A 16,174-nucleotide genomic window follows, 5' to 3' on the forward strand; every position below is an offset into this window, starting at 1 on the left:
CATTAATATAAAAAGAAAAATCTCTGCTCTTTAAGAGTTTACATTAAATTAGGGTGGTGAAGAACATGTACCAGTTAAGTAAACACAAAGTATACTTAAGTAATACAACCTAATTTCAAGGAGAGAAAACTCATCAACAAGAGATTGGGAATTAGTATAGGTTTTGTGGAGGCAACTGAACTGCACTTTTGAGGAAGGGATTTTAACATGCAAAGATGAGGAAGACAATGATTTTCACAATGGAGAAAGCCTGTACAAAGTCACAGGAGGCAGGAGATGGGGATAGAAAATAACAGTTTTGTGTGGGAAAGTTGGATTAGAATTAGAAGTAGAAAAATGTCAAGTCTAGTCAAAATAACAAGCATTTAATAATAATGGGGGCAGCTGGGTGGTTCAGTGGATTGAGAGCCAGGCCTAGAGAATGGAGGTCCTAGGTTCAAGTCCGGCCTCGGACACTTCCAGCTGTGTGACCTTGGGCAAGTCACTTGACCCCTATCGCCCACCCTTACCACTCCTGGGCTAAGGACGGTCCCTAGCCCGGATGAAAAAGGAGGAGGGCTGGGCATGGGGCTAGCAACCCCATCCTGTAAAAACTACATCTGCTAAAGAAACTGCAACCTAAAGTAGGGGCAGCTGGGCTAGCTCAGTGGATTGAGAGCCAGGCCTAGAGACGAAAGGTCCTAGGTTCAAATCCAGGCTCAGACACTTCCCAGCTGGGTGACCCTGAGCGACCCATTGCCTACTGGTTGTGGCCCTATGCTCCTAGAATGGAGTCCCAGGATAAAAAAAAAAAAAATAATAGTCTACGATGTGTTATGAACTATACGAAGGGGAATAATATATGAAATAAGATAGTAAGGTAGATGGAAGCAAGATTTTGGAGAGTATTCTTCATCAAACTAAGGAATTTGTATTTTATCTTACCTACTATTTGGAGTGTTAGATAGGGGAAATGACAATTAAATCTGTGCTTCTGGCATACTATTTTTGTAACTATGCAAACAATAAATTGGAAAGAGAAAAACAATAGGGAGCTACAGCAACAAAACTAGTTAAGATGATGATCATAGAGGCTATGTAAATCAAAAGAAAGAAACAAATATGAGGAATGTTGTCGAAGTAAAAACTGATTGGAAATGTGGGATGGAGATAAAGAAGATGAGAGAGAGGGCAAGAAAAGAGAGGCAAGGACAACACCAAGGATGAATGTAAAAATGAAGGTGTCTTGAACAGAAATAGGGAAGTTTGGAGGAAAGACTGAATTCTAATATGGAAAAAGCAAAATCATTTCTGATGAGGGATCTAAAGAAATTGATGTAGACATGAATAACGTAAGAGTTTAAGCAGAAGTTGGCAACTATGGTTTTAAAAAGACAATGCAGTGTGCTTCAACAAAAGGTGCATTCAAATTGAAGATATCTCTTATCCACTTAAGTACAGGAATGAACAACAATAGCAGTTAATGGCAATAAATTATAACAGTGCTATGTATACTATAAAAATACTGTAAGTATTAATGTAAAGAAAGAACTGAGGCTTACCATACAAAAGCTTTTGAAAGTATACTGAAAGGAAAATGAAAAGGAAAAAAAAAATAGACAGGTCCAGTGCTTGGAGTCTATGAAATGATTATGGCAAATTGAGTAAAAGTAGAACCACACCACTATTTTACTTGTTTTATTTACAAAAGAGAAATAATTCTCTATTGGGAAAAATCAAGAGATGTTAAGAGAATACTTAACTGTCATTTTTAAGTTCAAGTTACCAAACTTGAACAAACTAAATTTAAGAACTAGTAGTTATAATTGCTAAGTTATTATTTAGAAAAAGATTAGGGAAAATGGGAGAGGTCCAATGAGACTGAGAGAAGAGCTAATGTTCTGATTTTCAAAGAAGAAAAGAATCTGCAAACTATAAGTCAGCAAGTGTCATTTTGATTCGTGACAAAATTCTATAAAGCATTATTAAAGGAATGGTTTTATAGGCAGTTTGAAAGTCAAAGGATGGTCACTAAGAGTAAACTATTGACAACATATCATGCCAGACTAATCCCACTTCATAAACATATTATATCTGTGTTTTCCCAAGGAATTTAACAGTCTCACAATATTCTTATGAAAAAGATGGAAAGCTGTAGGTAAGAGAGGTGAAATAATCTTGCTAAAGACCATATAAGCCAAGAATGACTAAGCCAAAACTCAAAATCAGGTCCTCTGAAGGGAAATGGTATCCTTTACGTGAATACCAGCATTCCACTGAATACGGACTGCTAATTTAAATTCATAATTCATTAAAAGCTAGATTCTAAACTTATTCTCTCAAATATCAACATTAACCTGCAGAAGAAAATTCTCAGTGAAATGCTCCATTCTTGTTAGAAGTAATATAGATGATGTGCTTAACTATTTTGCCAAGAAGAGAAAGCTAGGAAGAAAAACTAACATGTTAGAATATTTAAAAAAAGAATTTAAAAAATTATCTTCACCAGAGAGATGGATGAGCTGAGATTCCTCAGATTATAGTAAACTGGATGGAGAAAGCACGGTTAGATACAGTCCAAATGTAAAAAGATGTAGAGGACTTTATTTAGGAGAATAAAAACTCAATGAATCAAATATGTAAAATGATGGCCTAAGAGGTTATGGATATTTTAGGCTGGATTAAGAAAAGCAGTATCCTAAATGATGTGGGTGACAGTTTGGTGTATTCTGTCCCAGTAATTCCACATTTGAAGTATTGTATTCAGTTCTTGGTGTTTCATTTTAGGAAAAATAGTGATAGAATACAGGGTAATTCAAAGGAAGTTAACAAATATATCACAAGCAAGAAACTCAAATGAAGGAACTAAAGATATTTAATGTAATTAAGGTCACCTGCTTCAAAGGGTACTATCCAATTAAAGTCATAGAGCTAATATTAGGGTTCCAATTTCACCCAATCTAAACAAAAGAACTAGGAATTCTTTGAATGTTCATAGCTCCAGGCATTCTGGAAAGAATTTCTAGAAGGGATTTCTCTAATATGAGGATCTGGTATACCCTAAAAGAGGCATGTAATATTAATTTATACTACAATCAATTTACAATTCAAGTTGTACCATCATATATTTAATTCTTAGTCTCTTCTCAACAGGAAAAGATTCTATTACATAAGAATTAACCTATTTTGTAGAATTTTACAACTTAAATATATACAATTACTTAAAACTACTATTGTCAAATCTTTCAAATTTATAAAACCGTTTATACAATGACAAGATAATTACCAGTTATCTACAAAAACAACTCTCTAACAAAACCCCTAGACCTAAAATATCAAAAACTGAAATTTTGTCCTTATTAAATGAGAACCCCTTAATAAACATTCTTGTCGCTACTACCTGGTCGCTGGTGGTCTCAAAGTGGGTATCATTTGTGTCTTATTTCCTTCAATTCTCATATCCAACTCTATATTATTCCTAGTACTGGCAATTCTTTCATATTTGTACACTAATTAAAGCATATTTACCTAGCAAAGCTATCTATGTGGTTTGTCTAGCTCTTCCCCTCCCTTAGCTACTCTACATAACAAATAAAAACCAAACTTGCTTATAATTTTTCCTCACAAAACTTGATTTTCTTTCATTTTCTTTACCTCATCCCTCACATAATGCCCTTATTCCCATCTTCTAAAAAATAAAAATAATCTTTTCTGACTTCTTGTCAAATCAAATCTCAAATATACAGATTTATAGAGCTTAATTATTACTTTATCTTATATTTTAGTTTCTTTCATAAATGTCTTCCATTTGATATTGCAAACTACTCTCTCCAATCTAGGTTTTTGTGACTCTTGGTTCTCTTACTCAGCTGAGACTGCTCTTTCAAGTTTCCTTTGCTGAACTCATAAGCCATATTATACTGTCCACTATGGGTATTTCCCCAAGTGCTAGATCCTCTTCTTTACTCCTTCTACACTCTCTCAGTAACCTCATCAACTCCTATGAGTTTAATTATCTTGTTGCAGATAATAAGAGATATATAAATATTTAATATAACTCCAGTCTTTCCCTTGAGCTATAACATCACAAAACCAATTGCTTAGGAGACATTTTAAACTATATGTACAAAAGATTCCCAAACTTGGCATGTTCAAAACTAAGCTAATTTTCATACCTCAACAAACCAATCTCTCTCCTTTAACTCACTCAGGGTTATCCTTGACACTTCACTTTCTTAATCATCACATAACTCACTAGTTGTCAAATCTGCCATTTCTATCTTCACAACACTCCTTAAGAGTGTTTCTTAAGAGTGTTTCTCTTGACTGAAAGCTCTACTACCTCATTTCTTTCTCAGAATATTGGAAAATGTTTTGTTTCCTTGCCTCATGTCACTCAATACTGCAATTCATTCTATATACTATTGCCAAACTTAAGTGTAAATCTACCCCCTGACTCATTAACTCAATTAACTCCAGTGGCTTCCTATTTCCCCCAGGACAAAATATAAACTCCTCTCTTCTTAAGACTGGGAAATGTTTGTATAAAACACTACCCAAATGGGCCCGAACCTATCTTTCTAAGGCTTACTCGACATTATGTCCCTTTCCCCAATCTGGTAGCCTTCCCTCTATTCCTCAAATAGACATTTTTTCTTACTCTGCCTCACAGAGTCCAACTTCATCTTTACGTTTTAGATAAAGGACCATTTTGCATGAAGCCTTTCTAGATTCCCCTCAACTTCTCATGATCTCCCTCCCAAATTACCTTGTACTTAACTATTTTATATTTATACTGTATATACATGAGTATTTGTCTCCATTATAATGCAAATGTCTTCAAAGTATATAATATCATATTCATATCCCAAGAGTCTAGTAGAGGTCTTGGCACAAAATAAGGACTTAATAAATGCTCAATAATTAAATACTTATGACTATTCCATTTTCCTCAAAAGATTTTAAGAACCCCAAAGGCAAAAAAGATCATATACTACCTTCAATTTTCTTTCAACATCATTTTATACATACAATGAATTTTCAATAAAGACTGAATCGTAGTTCATAAATCTCAAAGAGGAAAAGTGAAAAGAATTATATGAAGAATTGGAAAATGGAAAAGGAAAAGCCAGAATCTAAAAGTATATGCAAATTTAAAATAAACATGTATAACAACAACAACCAACCTGGAGAGACTTGCATACGGTTCATAGGCACACTTGGCATGGTCATGGGTCCATCTGTAATGATAACAAAAGAACCAATTTAAATATGTAGAATAAAGAAAAGACCAAGATAATTTTAAAAGTCAGCTGATTTGACACTATGCTATGCAATGACCATACATGTTTTAAAGAATCTATCTGTAAAGAAACAAAAACATACACATTAACGGCCATTTCTACTGATGGTGATAATAAGAGACAATAATAATACTTAATGATTACAATGCGCTTTTATGTATATCACCTTGCTTGAACTTCAAAAACCCTATGAGGGGGCTGACAGTATCTCATAGGATGGAGACACAGCCTAGAGTCAGGAGGTCTTATGTTCAAATGTGACCTCAGGTTCATCTTAGCTATTTGAGCCTGGGCAAGTCACTTAACCTCAATTGCCTAGCCCTTGCCATTTTTCTGCCTTGGAATTGAAACTTAGTATCAATTCTAAGACAGAAACTAAGGGTTTAAAAAAGATTCTATGAGGTACGCAGGATAGATACTATTATATCCATTTTGCAGGAAAAAAACTCCAGAGACATTAAGATGGGGACAATTTCCAAAATGTGACGGTTTCCAAGAGCACAGCAAATAGAAAACATGAAATATATAGACTACTGGCCTACAAGAGAAGATATAAGAATATAACTCCTTCCCCTCTTTATCGAGGTAGGAGATGATTGGTGTAGAACACTGCATATGCTACTGAACTAAACTAAAATACTACTGAACTACTACCCCCCCCTTCCTCCACCCCCACCATTTTGAAATTTTTGTTATAAGAGATGTTCCTTTGGTGGGTGAGCAGAGGGGCTAAAATGGAAAAATGAAAGGGGTATAAAAAACAATATATATATCAAGGAGTACCTAGGTGGCACAGTGGACAGAGAGGCAGGCGTAGAGATAAGAGGTCCTGGGTTCAAATTGGGCCTCAGAGACTGACCAGCTGTGGTCAAATGAATACAGCATTCATTTGAAGTAAAGTATTTATTCAAAGAGAGAAGGTTTATAAAACAAAAAAATAAATATAATATACATTAAGGGCTTTAAAATATATGAAATACAGGGGCAGGTGGGTAGTTCAGTGGATTGAGAGTCAGGACTAGAGATGGGAGGTCCTTTGTTCAAATCTGGACTCAGACACTTCCCAGCTATGTGACCTTGGGCAAGTCACTTGACCCCCATTGCCCACCCTTACCACTCTTCCACCTAGGAGCCAATACACAGAAGTTAAGGGTTTAAAAAAAAATGAAATGAAAGATGAAAAAAATAAATAAATACTTACTTGGAGGTCTCACAGACTGTGCCTGACCCATGCCAGCAGTGACCTGTGCAATACCTGGGGGTTGAGCCCCTGGAGTCTGTAAAGCTGGCTGATTAACCAAGATCCCTTGTTTATGTAAACGAGACCTCCGTTTTTCTTCTAATTCCTTTTGTATCTTGTAGATTTTCTCTGCTAATAAATGATAGTATTCATCCTATAAAAAAAAAAAACACCAAGTACTTAAGATATTATTTCATACAAAACAATCCTTTCCAGATAGTCTAAGAGAAATTAGGAAACTCTTGCAAGGAAATAATTGTACATTTTATATAAAAGACAAATTCACACATAAATTTAATTTCAAACTAAATCATAAATTTTTTGTTGAGTTTCTTACTACTTAAATATTTGCAATATAACCAGAATGGTAAAACACCAATTCCATCAATAGAATCTCATAATAAAACAAAGGATATTCATTAAATTTCTCATGATTATAAAAAAAGTACACCACAAAAAAAATTAGTTGCCCAGATTGCTTTACTTTCTAGGAACTAAAAAAACTCAAGACATTCCAAACTGCCAGGATAGTTTGATATATATGTATATATAGTCTTATATTTTTCTATATAATCAAACCTACCCTGCTATTGGCAGATTCATACATGTCCCCTTCCACTTTCCTAGCATAGGCCACCAAATTCTCCATGCGGCGATCCTTCAGGGCTGCTGGGTCAGGGGTTGGAAAGATGGCTTGGACACTAAAAGAATAATATAGTTAACAACACGATTTTTAAATTATTTCATAATCCACATAAAACAAGTAATCTCATTTCTATAAAGGAGAAGTATCCAGAAGACTAAGTAGACAGATTTTACAAATCTATTGCTAAGAATGTTCAATTCACATGAATATAATGTAAATATATGTTCATTAAGAAAAATGCTAAAAAATACCATATCAATTCAATACTTTAAATGACATCAGAGTTAAATCGCTTTACTGGTAATAATTTGTTCAAAGTAATCTTAAAGACAGTTTTCCAAATATATTTTGAATTTTACCATTTAATGGTAAAAAAAATAATGTGGTGACTAAAATGGGGAAAGTAATTTAGTCACTTAATATATTTGCTAGCAGACCAAAAAGACTGACATTAACTTAACTACGTTCCAAGTCAGTGATGGGCAAACTTTTTTTTTTAAACCCTTAATTTTTGGTGTATTGTCTTATATAGGTAGAAGAGTGGTAAGGGTGGGCAATGGGGGTCAAGTGACTTGCCCAGGGTCACACAGCTGGGAAGTGGCTGAGGCCGGGTTTGAACCTAGGACCTCCTGTCTCTAGGCTTGACTCTCACTCCACTGAGCTACCCAGCTGCCCCCACAAACTTTTTAAAGAGGGGGCCAAAGGAAAAGAAATGCTCATCTGTCACTCTGTTTCTAAGGCAGCTCTTTCAAAGTTTCATTGTATTGTATTCTACTCTTTGTATTCCACAGATTAGGAATAATGTCAAGGAGCTGGATAGAACATTTCAGCACCGATCCCCACCCCACCCAATCTGGCCCACAGGTCGTAGTTTGCCCATCATTGTTCTAAATTATCTGTACATGTAACTTAGGATTCCTAGAGTGTTCAGGGACTAGAGGATAGATTTTTTTTTGGACACACACCTAGCATCAATATCTGTGAATAGATACTTGTTCTAACCCTATACACTAGAGATTTGGAGTATAAGAGCATTATAGCAACCAAAAAATAATAATAATAATAAATTTGACTACAGATGAAAAAGAAATTCAATTTTCATGATTAAGGCATATTTATTTCATTTAAGGACTATTTTGACTTTTTTTTTATTTACACTACCAACATTTATAGATAACTAAAATGTCCTACTCATGATTACTATAGGACCTATAAGGGACACTAAGCTAAGAATTATCCATTCGATGTCATGGCTGTTAGAATTTCATTATTAATTTCTATGGTCCTTTTTAGATTCCTCAAATAATAAGCAAGAGCTCTGTAGCTATTGGGATATCAAAATGTGGGGTAAAATGTGGGGTTAGAACAAGTATCTATTCACAGATATTGATGCTATGGGAGTATAACCTGAGAGTTTGTTGACTAACCTGAAGAGCTATGATTGATGTATATGAAAGATCTGTCCTGGAATTATTATTTTCATATTATATGCATTATTTACAAATGGAGAAATATCACTGTAGCTTCTACTTACAGTTTATGCACTAAATGATTACGCAGATCCTGAGTGACATGTTCATGCCAGCCCTTCCTAACTCCAGTGCTAGAAGGAGGTGCAGCAGTAGGCATAGTGCTGAGGCTTCCAATATTACCAGAATTGGTACCATCACTCATTAATGGGCTAAAATGGAAAGAAAAAAGACCTTTCATCTATCTACTGCAAATATGAGCAAAATTACATTTTAGAATATACTATACTCTGGCCTGTTTAATTTCTATTATATCCTTCAGCATTACTCTTAGATGAGTATATTGAATTAAACTAATAAAACTCTTGAGGCATTATAGACACCTTAAGTCGACAAAAAAACGTAGAAAACATTTATATCACATTATTTATAAAACAAGTTTCCTGCCTGAATGGCTCAACAGAATGAAAAACTAAAATAAATGCACAAAGAAGAGAAACTGGTAACAAATGAAAAGAACAGAAAAGTATAAATAATAAAAATGATAAAGGCTGGTATAAATATATAAATTAGTAATTTAATTAAAGCCATGCTGATAGATAAGTTATTAGACCACGCGCTTGTAAGCATTCAAAACTGCCGCCTCCATTACTGTCTCTAGTCTGCTGGCCAAGAGCTACTGGCAAAGAGGCCACTCCCTCCTAACCCAGGAGATTTAAGCTCTTCCCTTCCTCAAGACGTCGGCCTCCCAAAGACCCGGAACCGGAAATCAGTTGGACCATGTTGGATCACGGGAAATGTAGTTTTGATACATTTCCCTTGTCCATAGAAATATATACACTTTTTAGATGGCATTTCCCAAATTTCACTTTTACAAAAGGTTTATGAATTTAAAGAAAAGAAAAAATTTAGGAGACAGCAGAAACAAGGTAGATCATGTATCTTAATGAGCAAACCAAAAAATACTTAGTTGAATGGTCTATTACAATTCTATTTTTAAGCATGATTTGGATTAAATAACAAATTGTGTTGTTATAATCTAGGGATACATCAGAAGAACATAATTGTGTTAATAAAACCATTCTTTACTTTTAGTAGGGGACATAGTCATGAAAGTATTTGCATCCTATACAAAGTGTCTGGAATTAAATTCATGTTGTGTAAATCAAATTAGCTCACCCCCATTCGTAGTTAAAACTCTAGCCACCAGAGATAATGTCATCCCCAACTCCCTTAATGGGGAGGAGAGATGAGTTACCCACACGTGACAATAAGTAACAAATCAAGAACAAGGGATTGCCCTTTGGGTAGTCCAAAACAAGTACTGAGGCTGCCATTTGTCCACTTGAATTAGAGGTGGACCTCCAGGAACTGACTAAAGATGCTATTTCTTCAAGTATGATAGTAACTTCCTGTTGAGGCAGTTCAGGATTTGAACTTGGATGCTGAAGGATCTCGGCTGAAACCTCAGACAGCTTCCCTTCTGAATTATCACGTGGGTAAGTTAGGCTGACTTCATTTGGCCTACCTTGGTGTTTTCCAGAGCTTCTACCTCAAGAAGGTGTGTTCATTCACGCGCTCTCTCTCTCTCTCTCAATTGTAAATAAACTACCATAAACCCATCCTGACTTGGGTCTGTTTTAATTATGGAATCAATCCAGATCTGATTGATTCCTGGCAACCACACCTTAAATATTTATCTATATAATATCTAATTTTTCCCTTATTACAATGTTAAAAAAAAAAAAAAGGTCCTACTGTATTTCCTATTCCTTTGATAGGGCCTAGGTTTAGAGGCCCTCTACAGAAATTTACTACCTAACTTGCCCTCTATTCATACCAAGACTCCTGCAACAGCCCATTGGACTCTTTCATCACTGAACTCGAGAAGCTGAAGGCTGGAATTTCAGGTCAGACTAAGGTCTATTCCCAATGTTATTAAGGGATTGGGTTAAAAGTGATCTTAAAGGCCTCACAGTAGGAAAATCTTCTGTCTCCAATTTATTGTCTTGCTTAAAAGATGTATCTATCTTGTGTTGTGTCAACAGAACAATGCCACAGCCTCTACTTACTAATTGCATTCAGAAAGATGGAAGTCAACAAAGTTCTTGTCCTGACACTTAAGTGAATGAGTTTCTAGTTGTCTGAGGGAAGAGATTTTTGTTGTTCTACCATTCTATATTCTCCTAACACCATTCAACTCAGTTGCAATCATCCCTTCAACTTCTACTTTCATGACAACACATTTGCTCTACCTTAGGGAAAGCTGGCTTCCACTCTACAGAACTCTACTTCCTAACCCCTACTGATCAATGCCACCCCTCACTCCTCTGTATTGGTGATGAATATATCTCTAATATGGGATGTATTTCTTATCTCCTGGCCCTTGAATCCTTTAGTCAGTAGTAAAGAGCATACTTTGATCTTCACTGCTACCTTCAAACCCTTCTCCCAATGTACAATTATTATTTTTATTGTTATTAGCATTTATATCATGCTTTTAGATTGGTAAATCAATTCAAAAATCTTATTTTATTTTGTCCTCACAACCCTGGGAGATAGGCATTCTATTTTTTTTTTTAAATCCCTTACCTTTTGTCTTGGAATCAATACTGTGTATTGGTTCCAAGGCAGAAGAGTGGTAAGGAGTAGGCAATGGGAGTTAAGTGACTTGCCCAGGGTCACACAGCTGGGAAGTGTCTGAGTCCAGATTTGAACATAGGACCTTCCATCTCTAGGCCTGGTTCTCAATCCACTGAGCTACCCAGCTGCCCCCTAGCATCCAGATTCTAAAGGGAAATATTAAATGAGTTACAGTAGGAAATAAGACTATAAAATTCTACTTGTGGAGAATCAGACCTAGATAAACATAACCATAAAAGAAACAAGAAGCTGAGGAGATGGATAGAATTTCAGAAAACATAGATTTGATAGACCTCTGGAGATTAAATGGGAAGAGAAAAGAGTAGACTCATTTCTGAAGTGTGTGTGATACCTTCACAAAAACTGAACAAGCATTAGGGTATAAAAACCTTACAAACAAATACAGAAAAGCAAACGTCTCTAGGCCCAGCTCTCAATCCACTGAGCTACCCCACCTGCCCCCCTTGGCATTATTCTTAATCCTATTTAGTAGATGGGGAAACTGAGAAAGATAGAAGTTCAGTGATTTGTTCAGGGTGATATGTATATAGTAAATGTATTTGACATTTATTTTTAAAAATATATATGAATTCAGGACTTCGTAACTCCAGGTTCAGTATTATCCCCTTCAATTCTTAGATGTCTCTGCTTTACCTCTCTCTACAGATTATTTTTCTCTACTACAGATTATATTACTCTGTTGTCAAGTAGTCCAATACTTCATGAAGTCTTCCAATTCAAGGCAATTGCTTGCATTTAAGAACGTCAAAATACATATGGATGTCTCCTAGAATACTTTGGCATTCCAAATCATCAAAATCCTGACGACCAATGACTGAATTATACTCCTGATGTCACTGTAACCTACAATTACTTAACCTTCATGGTTCAAAACTCCAAAATTCACTCATCACTTCCTACTCTTCCATCTTTGTCAACCAAAATTATTCTTTGCTCCTGCACTTCACTCTTAACCTTGTTCTTTATATTGGTTCTTTTCATATGTATGTGACTACTTTTCAGTTTCCATTGCATATCATAATTCATCTTTCACTTGATAAATGAATAGTCATCCCAAATGTTCAGCTATAAGTTTATTTTCTTTTCTTGAAAAGTAAAGATTATTTCATTCTTTGTACTTATATTCTCTGTGCCTGGCACATAATAGGAGCTTTTAAAAAAATGGCTGGTGAATTAAAATCCATAAATCTTATTATCATCTCTATGCAGATGACTGACTAATCAATCAATCAATCAATCAATCAATCCATCTTTCAATCTTCTACCTTGCTCTTTTCAACTCTAATTTCATCTATTCCCAATTGACTGATGGATAGTTTCACTTTGATAACCTTGACTGACCAAAATGAAAATCTTCTGCTGAAATCTGACCCTGCTGAATATTTTGCCAACTTCAGTTGAGATATCCTACATCTTTGCAATCAGGTAAATGACAATCACCTTAAATTTCTATCTCTCTCTAACTTTATTGCCTCTATTAAACCAGTTGCTAAATATTGGCTTCTGATTCTTTCTACTCACAAGGCTACCATGTTCCAGGATTATAACAACTGCCTCCTAACTGGTCTCAATGCATCAATTCATTTAACTCTTCCATTTATTTTCGACATAGTTGCCATCAGTCTTGCTAAATCACAAGTCAAAATGACATTCTCCTCCTCAAGCATCTTCAATGGGTCCTTACTGCCTCAGCAATAAAATTCAAACTCTCTAACTTGTAATTTGAAACCCTAAATAACCTGTCTCTAGCATGTCTCTTAAGAATTATTTCAAATACTTCATATATGTTCATTCCCTCCACACTTCTGGTCTTAAAATTCTTTGCTCCTTTTAAAGATATGTTCTTTTATGAATCTTTTCCATATTCCTCTAGTTTTACTGCTATTTTAGTCCTATGATCTTATGATTATTTGTGTTTTCATAATGTATTCCCAGAGAAGAACTCAAGTTACAACAGGGTAGGTACTATTTGAAGTTTTTGCCTGGGACTACTCAGTTTGTAGAAAATAGTACCATGAGCATAGCAGACATTTAATAGAATTGAAAACATAGAAATTTAATAGCCAAATATTACAAGGCACTCAAAAACCTTGAGTTTAATACATTCTTTCCCCTCATCCTCCTCATTGTCATACATACACCTGTCCATCTCCACTACTGGGCCCAAATATTTAGAAAAATTAAAATAGAAGCATACTTTATCTAATAATCCCCCCCCCCCATATTATCACTAAGGAAGAAAAAGAAAAGATCTAAATTATCTATAAAAACATCTTAAGTTGATAGTGAATTGATAGTTTTGAAATTTTAAAATTCTATCAAATATGGATAAAAGCAATCATTCATGGAATGGAATATGTACTGTTTTCAAATGTTAAGTATGTTTCTTCAAATAACAAATCTTCAAATCAGTTCAAAAAAGTCTAAGGACTATAAAATGTTCAACCTGGGTCCTCCCAAAATTAAATGGCACAACAATGAATTTGATAGAAGTGAAACTTTTGAATTGATAAGGATCTAAGCAATTTTCTGCTTCCATTCTCGTTTTTAAAAAATTATCATTTCTTAGTTTTATATTACCATTGAAATTCAAGCTAATTTCTTCTTGGTTCTAAACTTATAGATTCACATTACAGAAAAGAGAAGTTTGTACTATTTATATTGCATATAGTTAGTATTCATTCATGAAAATAGGAATCAAATTAATATATAAGACTTACTTTGTTGCTCCAAGGGAGGTTGGAAGAGCAGTTTCTGAAATCAGATTTGGTTGTTGATCAGCTGCAATTCCTCCAGCTGGAATTGTCATTGGATTAGTTCCTTTGAGAAAGAAAAATTAAATCCATAATTTAAAAAAATTTCAATGAAATAAAAAAGACTTAATCACAATATTTGGCAATAATATCCATAACCTGATACATGTATATAATACATTTTTTTGTATATAATACATTAATAGCTTTGAACTATTCTAGTACTAATGCTGACAGGTTTAAGCTTATCAATCCTCATTTTCTCTTCTACTCCAACTTTATAATAAAGATTTTAACAATGACTATTAAAATAAAATGGGTGTTGTCTAAGACAATGGAATAAAATAAAACTGGGCAGTCCAATTAGCTTTAATGGTATTTATTTTCATGAAAAAAATCTTTACCATTTCTCGTCATATCAATTCTAAGATAGGAGAAAGGCAAGTGCTAGGCCATTAGAGTAAAAATGACTTGCTTAGGGTCAACACAGCAAGGAAGTGTCTGAAGTCAGATTTGATCCCAGGTCTTCCAGACGCAAGGCCTGGAACTCTATCCACTGTGCTACCCAGCTGACCAAGCATTATGTTTTAACAAATTATACTTACAAACCATGGGCATGTATGTTATATTTTTCATGTAATTTTTTTTTCATTCATCTCAGTCCTGTCTGACTCTGTGACCCAATTTGGGGTCTTAGAAGAGATACTGGAATAGTTTCCCATTTCTAGCTCAAGCTCATTTAACAAATGAAGAAAACTGGGGCAAAGAGTTAGGTTAAGTGCCTTACCCAGGGTCACATAGCTATTAAGGCCACTTTTGAACTCAGGAAGATGAGCCTTTGTAACTTTAGGCCCAGTATTCTATTTATCCACTGTGCTACATAGCCGTCTCCGTTTCTTAACATTTTCATGTAAAATACAGAATTAAAGAATTTCAAATATAGAAATGGCCACAGAAAACTATTTAGCCTAAATTCCTGATGTTACGAATCTGTAACAGAAAAGATTAACAAAAACAACAGACATATACATATTGCTTTAAAGTTTTCAAAGCAATTTATATATCCTATCACTTCAGGCTCATAATAGCTCTGTGATAGTTACTATTACTCCAAATTTAATAGAAAAAGAAATTGTGGCTTAAAGATGAAAACTAATTTATCCACGGTGATATAGTTAACAAGACATATGCTAAATTCAAATCCAAAACTTACTAACTTGACTATTATTTCCACTATGCCATGTTGACACACACAAAGAATGAAGTACTTTAGACTATTATCCAGCTAATTAGAGTTAGGATAAGAAGACAGATCTTCTGCTGGTTTCTAGATTCATATATGTAAACTAATCATTTTTCTTGACAAAATCATAAGAAATAGCAGACCAGAAACAATTTCAATAGCGGAGTGCTTACTTAGCATATGTATCTTACCTCCATCTCTACATACAGTTATTGCAATCATATAATATTAGATTCAATAACAGACTTCAATGAAGCTCATTAGCGATATCCAAACTGAAGTGGAAAGTGAATGAAAACTTCAGAGTGTGTGTGTGTGTGTGTGTGTGTGTGTGTGTGTGTGTGTGTGTGATAGAGGCATACTGTCATTAGTGTAAAGAATACTTAAATTCTATCAGACCATATCTTAGTCAATTTACATTCTGATTTTTTTAACACATAATTATTCAAAGAGAATTTTGAGAGGAGGGGAGGGGGGGAGACTTGAAAACTGACGAGATTTGAGTAAAGGTTGTAATTTCATTTGCTGTTACTGGAAAAGGCATTTTCCTAGTTTTTTTTTACCTACCCAATGCATTGAGAGTCCTCATCTGCTGGTGAGTTTGAGGTTGTGCTGGTTGCTGTCCAGAAACTTGAGGCTGCAACTGTGTTTGTGGCTGGTTGCCATAGGGTAGTCCAAGAGCAGCATAAGCCCGTTGCATGGAGCTGGGATCAATTGGATTGGGATTATTTAAAGTAGTTGTATTCTGTTGGCCTGAACCAACAGAACCGATGGTATTCTGAATTCCACTTGCTGGAGATCCAAGGATGGCTGTATTTTTGAAAAGAAGGATAAAAGAGAGTAAAAAGACCAAAATAATTTTTAAAAGGCATGAATA

The 16,174-nt window shown here is 34.8% G+C and overlaps 1 protein-coding gene across 1 annotated transcript in view; it reads right to left on the reverse strand.

Annotated features, from left to right (window-relative positions):
• The window catches only part of LOC123231726 (CREB binding protein), a 180,254-nt gene that overhangs the window by 48,884 nt on the left and 115,196 nt on the right, over positions 1 to 16,174 (reverse strand). Inside the window, exons 6-11 of the mRNA XM_044658032.1 lie at positions 15,865 to 16,107; positions 14,022 to 14,121; positions 8,703 to 8,849; positions 7,106 to 7,223; positions 6,484 to 6,676; positions 5,166 to 5,219 (exon numbers count right to left, since the gene is read on the reverse strand). Of these exons, the coding sequence (XP_044513967.1) occupies positions 5,166 to 5,219; positions 6,484 to 6,676; positions 7,106 to 7,223; positions 8,703 to 8,849; positions 14,022 to 14,121; positions 15,865 to 16,107 (855 nt within the window). The remainder of the gene's footprint in view (positions 1 to 5,165; positions 5,220 to 6,483; positions 6,677 to 7,105; positions 7,224 to 8,702; positions 8,850 to 14,021; positions 14,122 to 15,864; positions 16,108 to 16,174) is intronic.

The sequence above is a fragment of the Gracilinanus agilis genome, chromosome 1 (assembly GCF_016433145.1).
Source record: "Gracilinanus agilis isolate LMUSP501 chromosome 1, AgileGrace, whole genome shotgun sequence".
NCBI lineage: Eukaryota > Metazoa > Chordata > Mammalia > Didelphimorphia > Didelphidae > Gracilinanus > Gracilinanus agilis.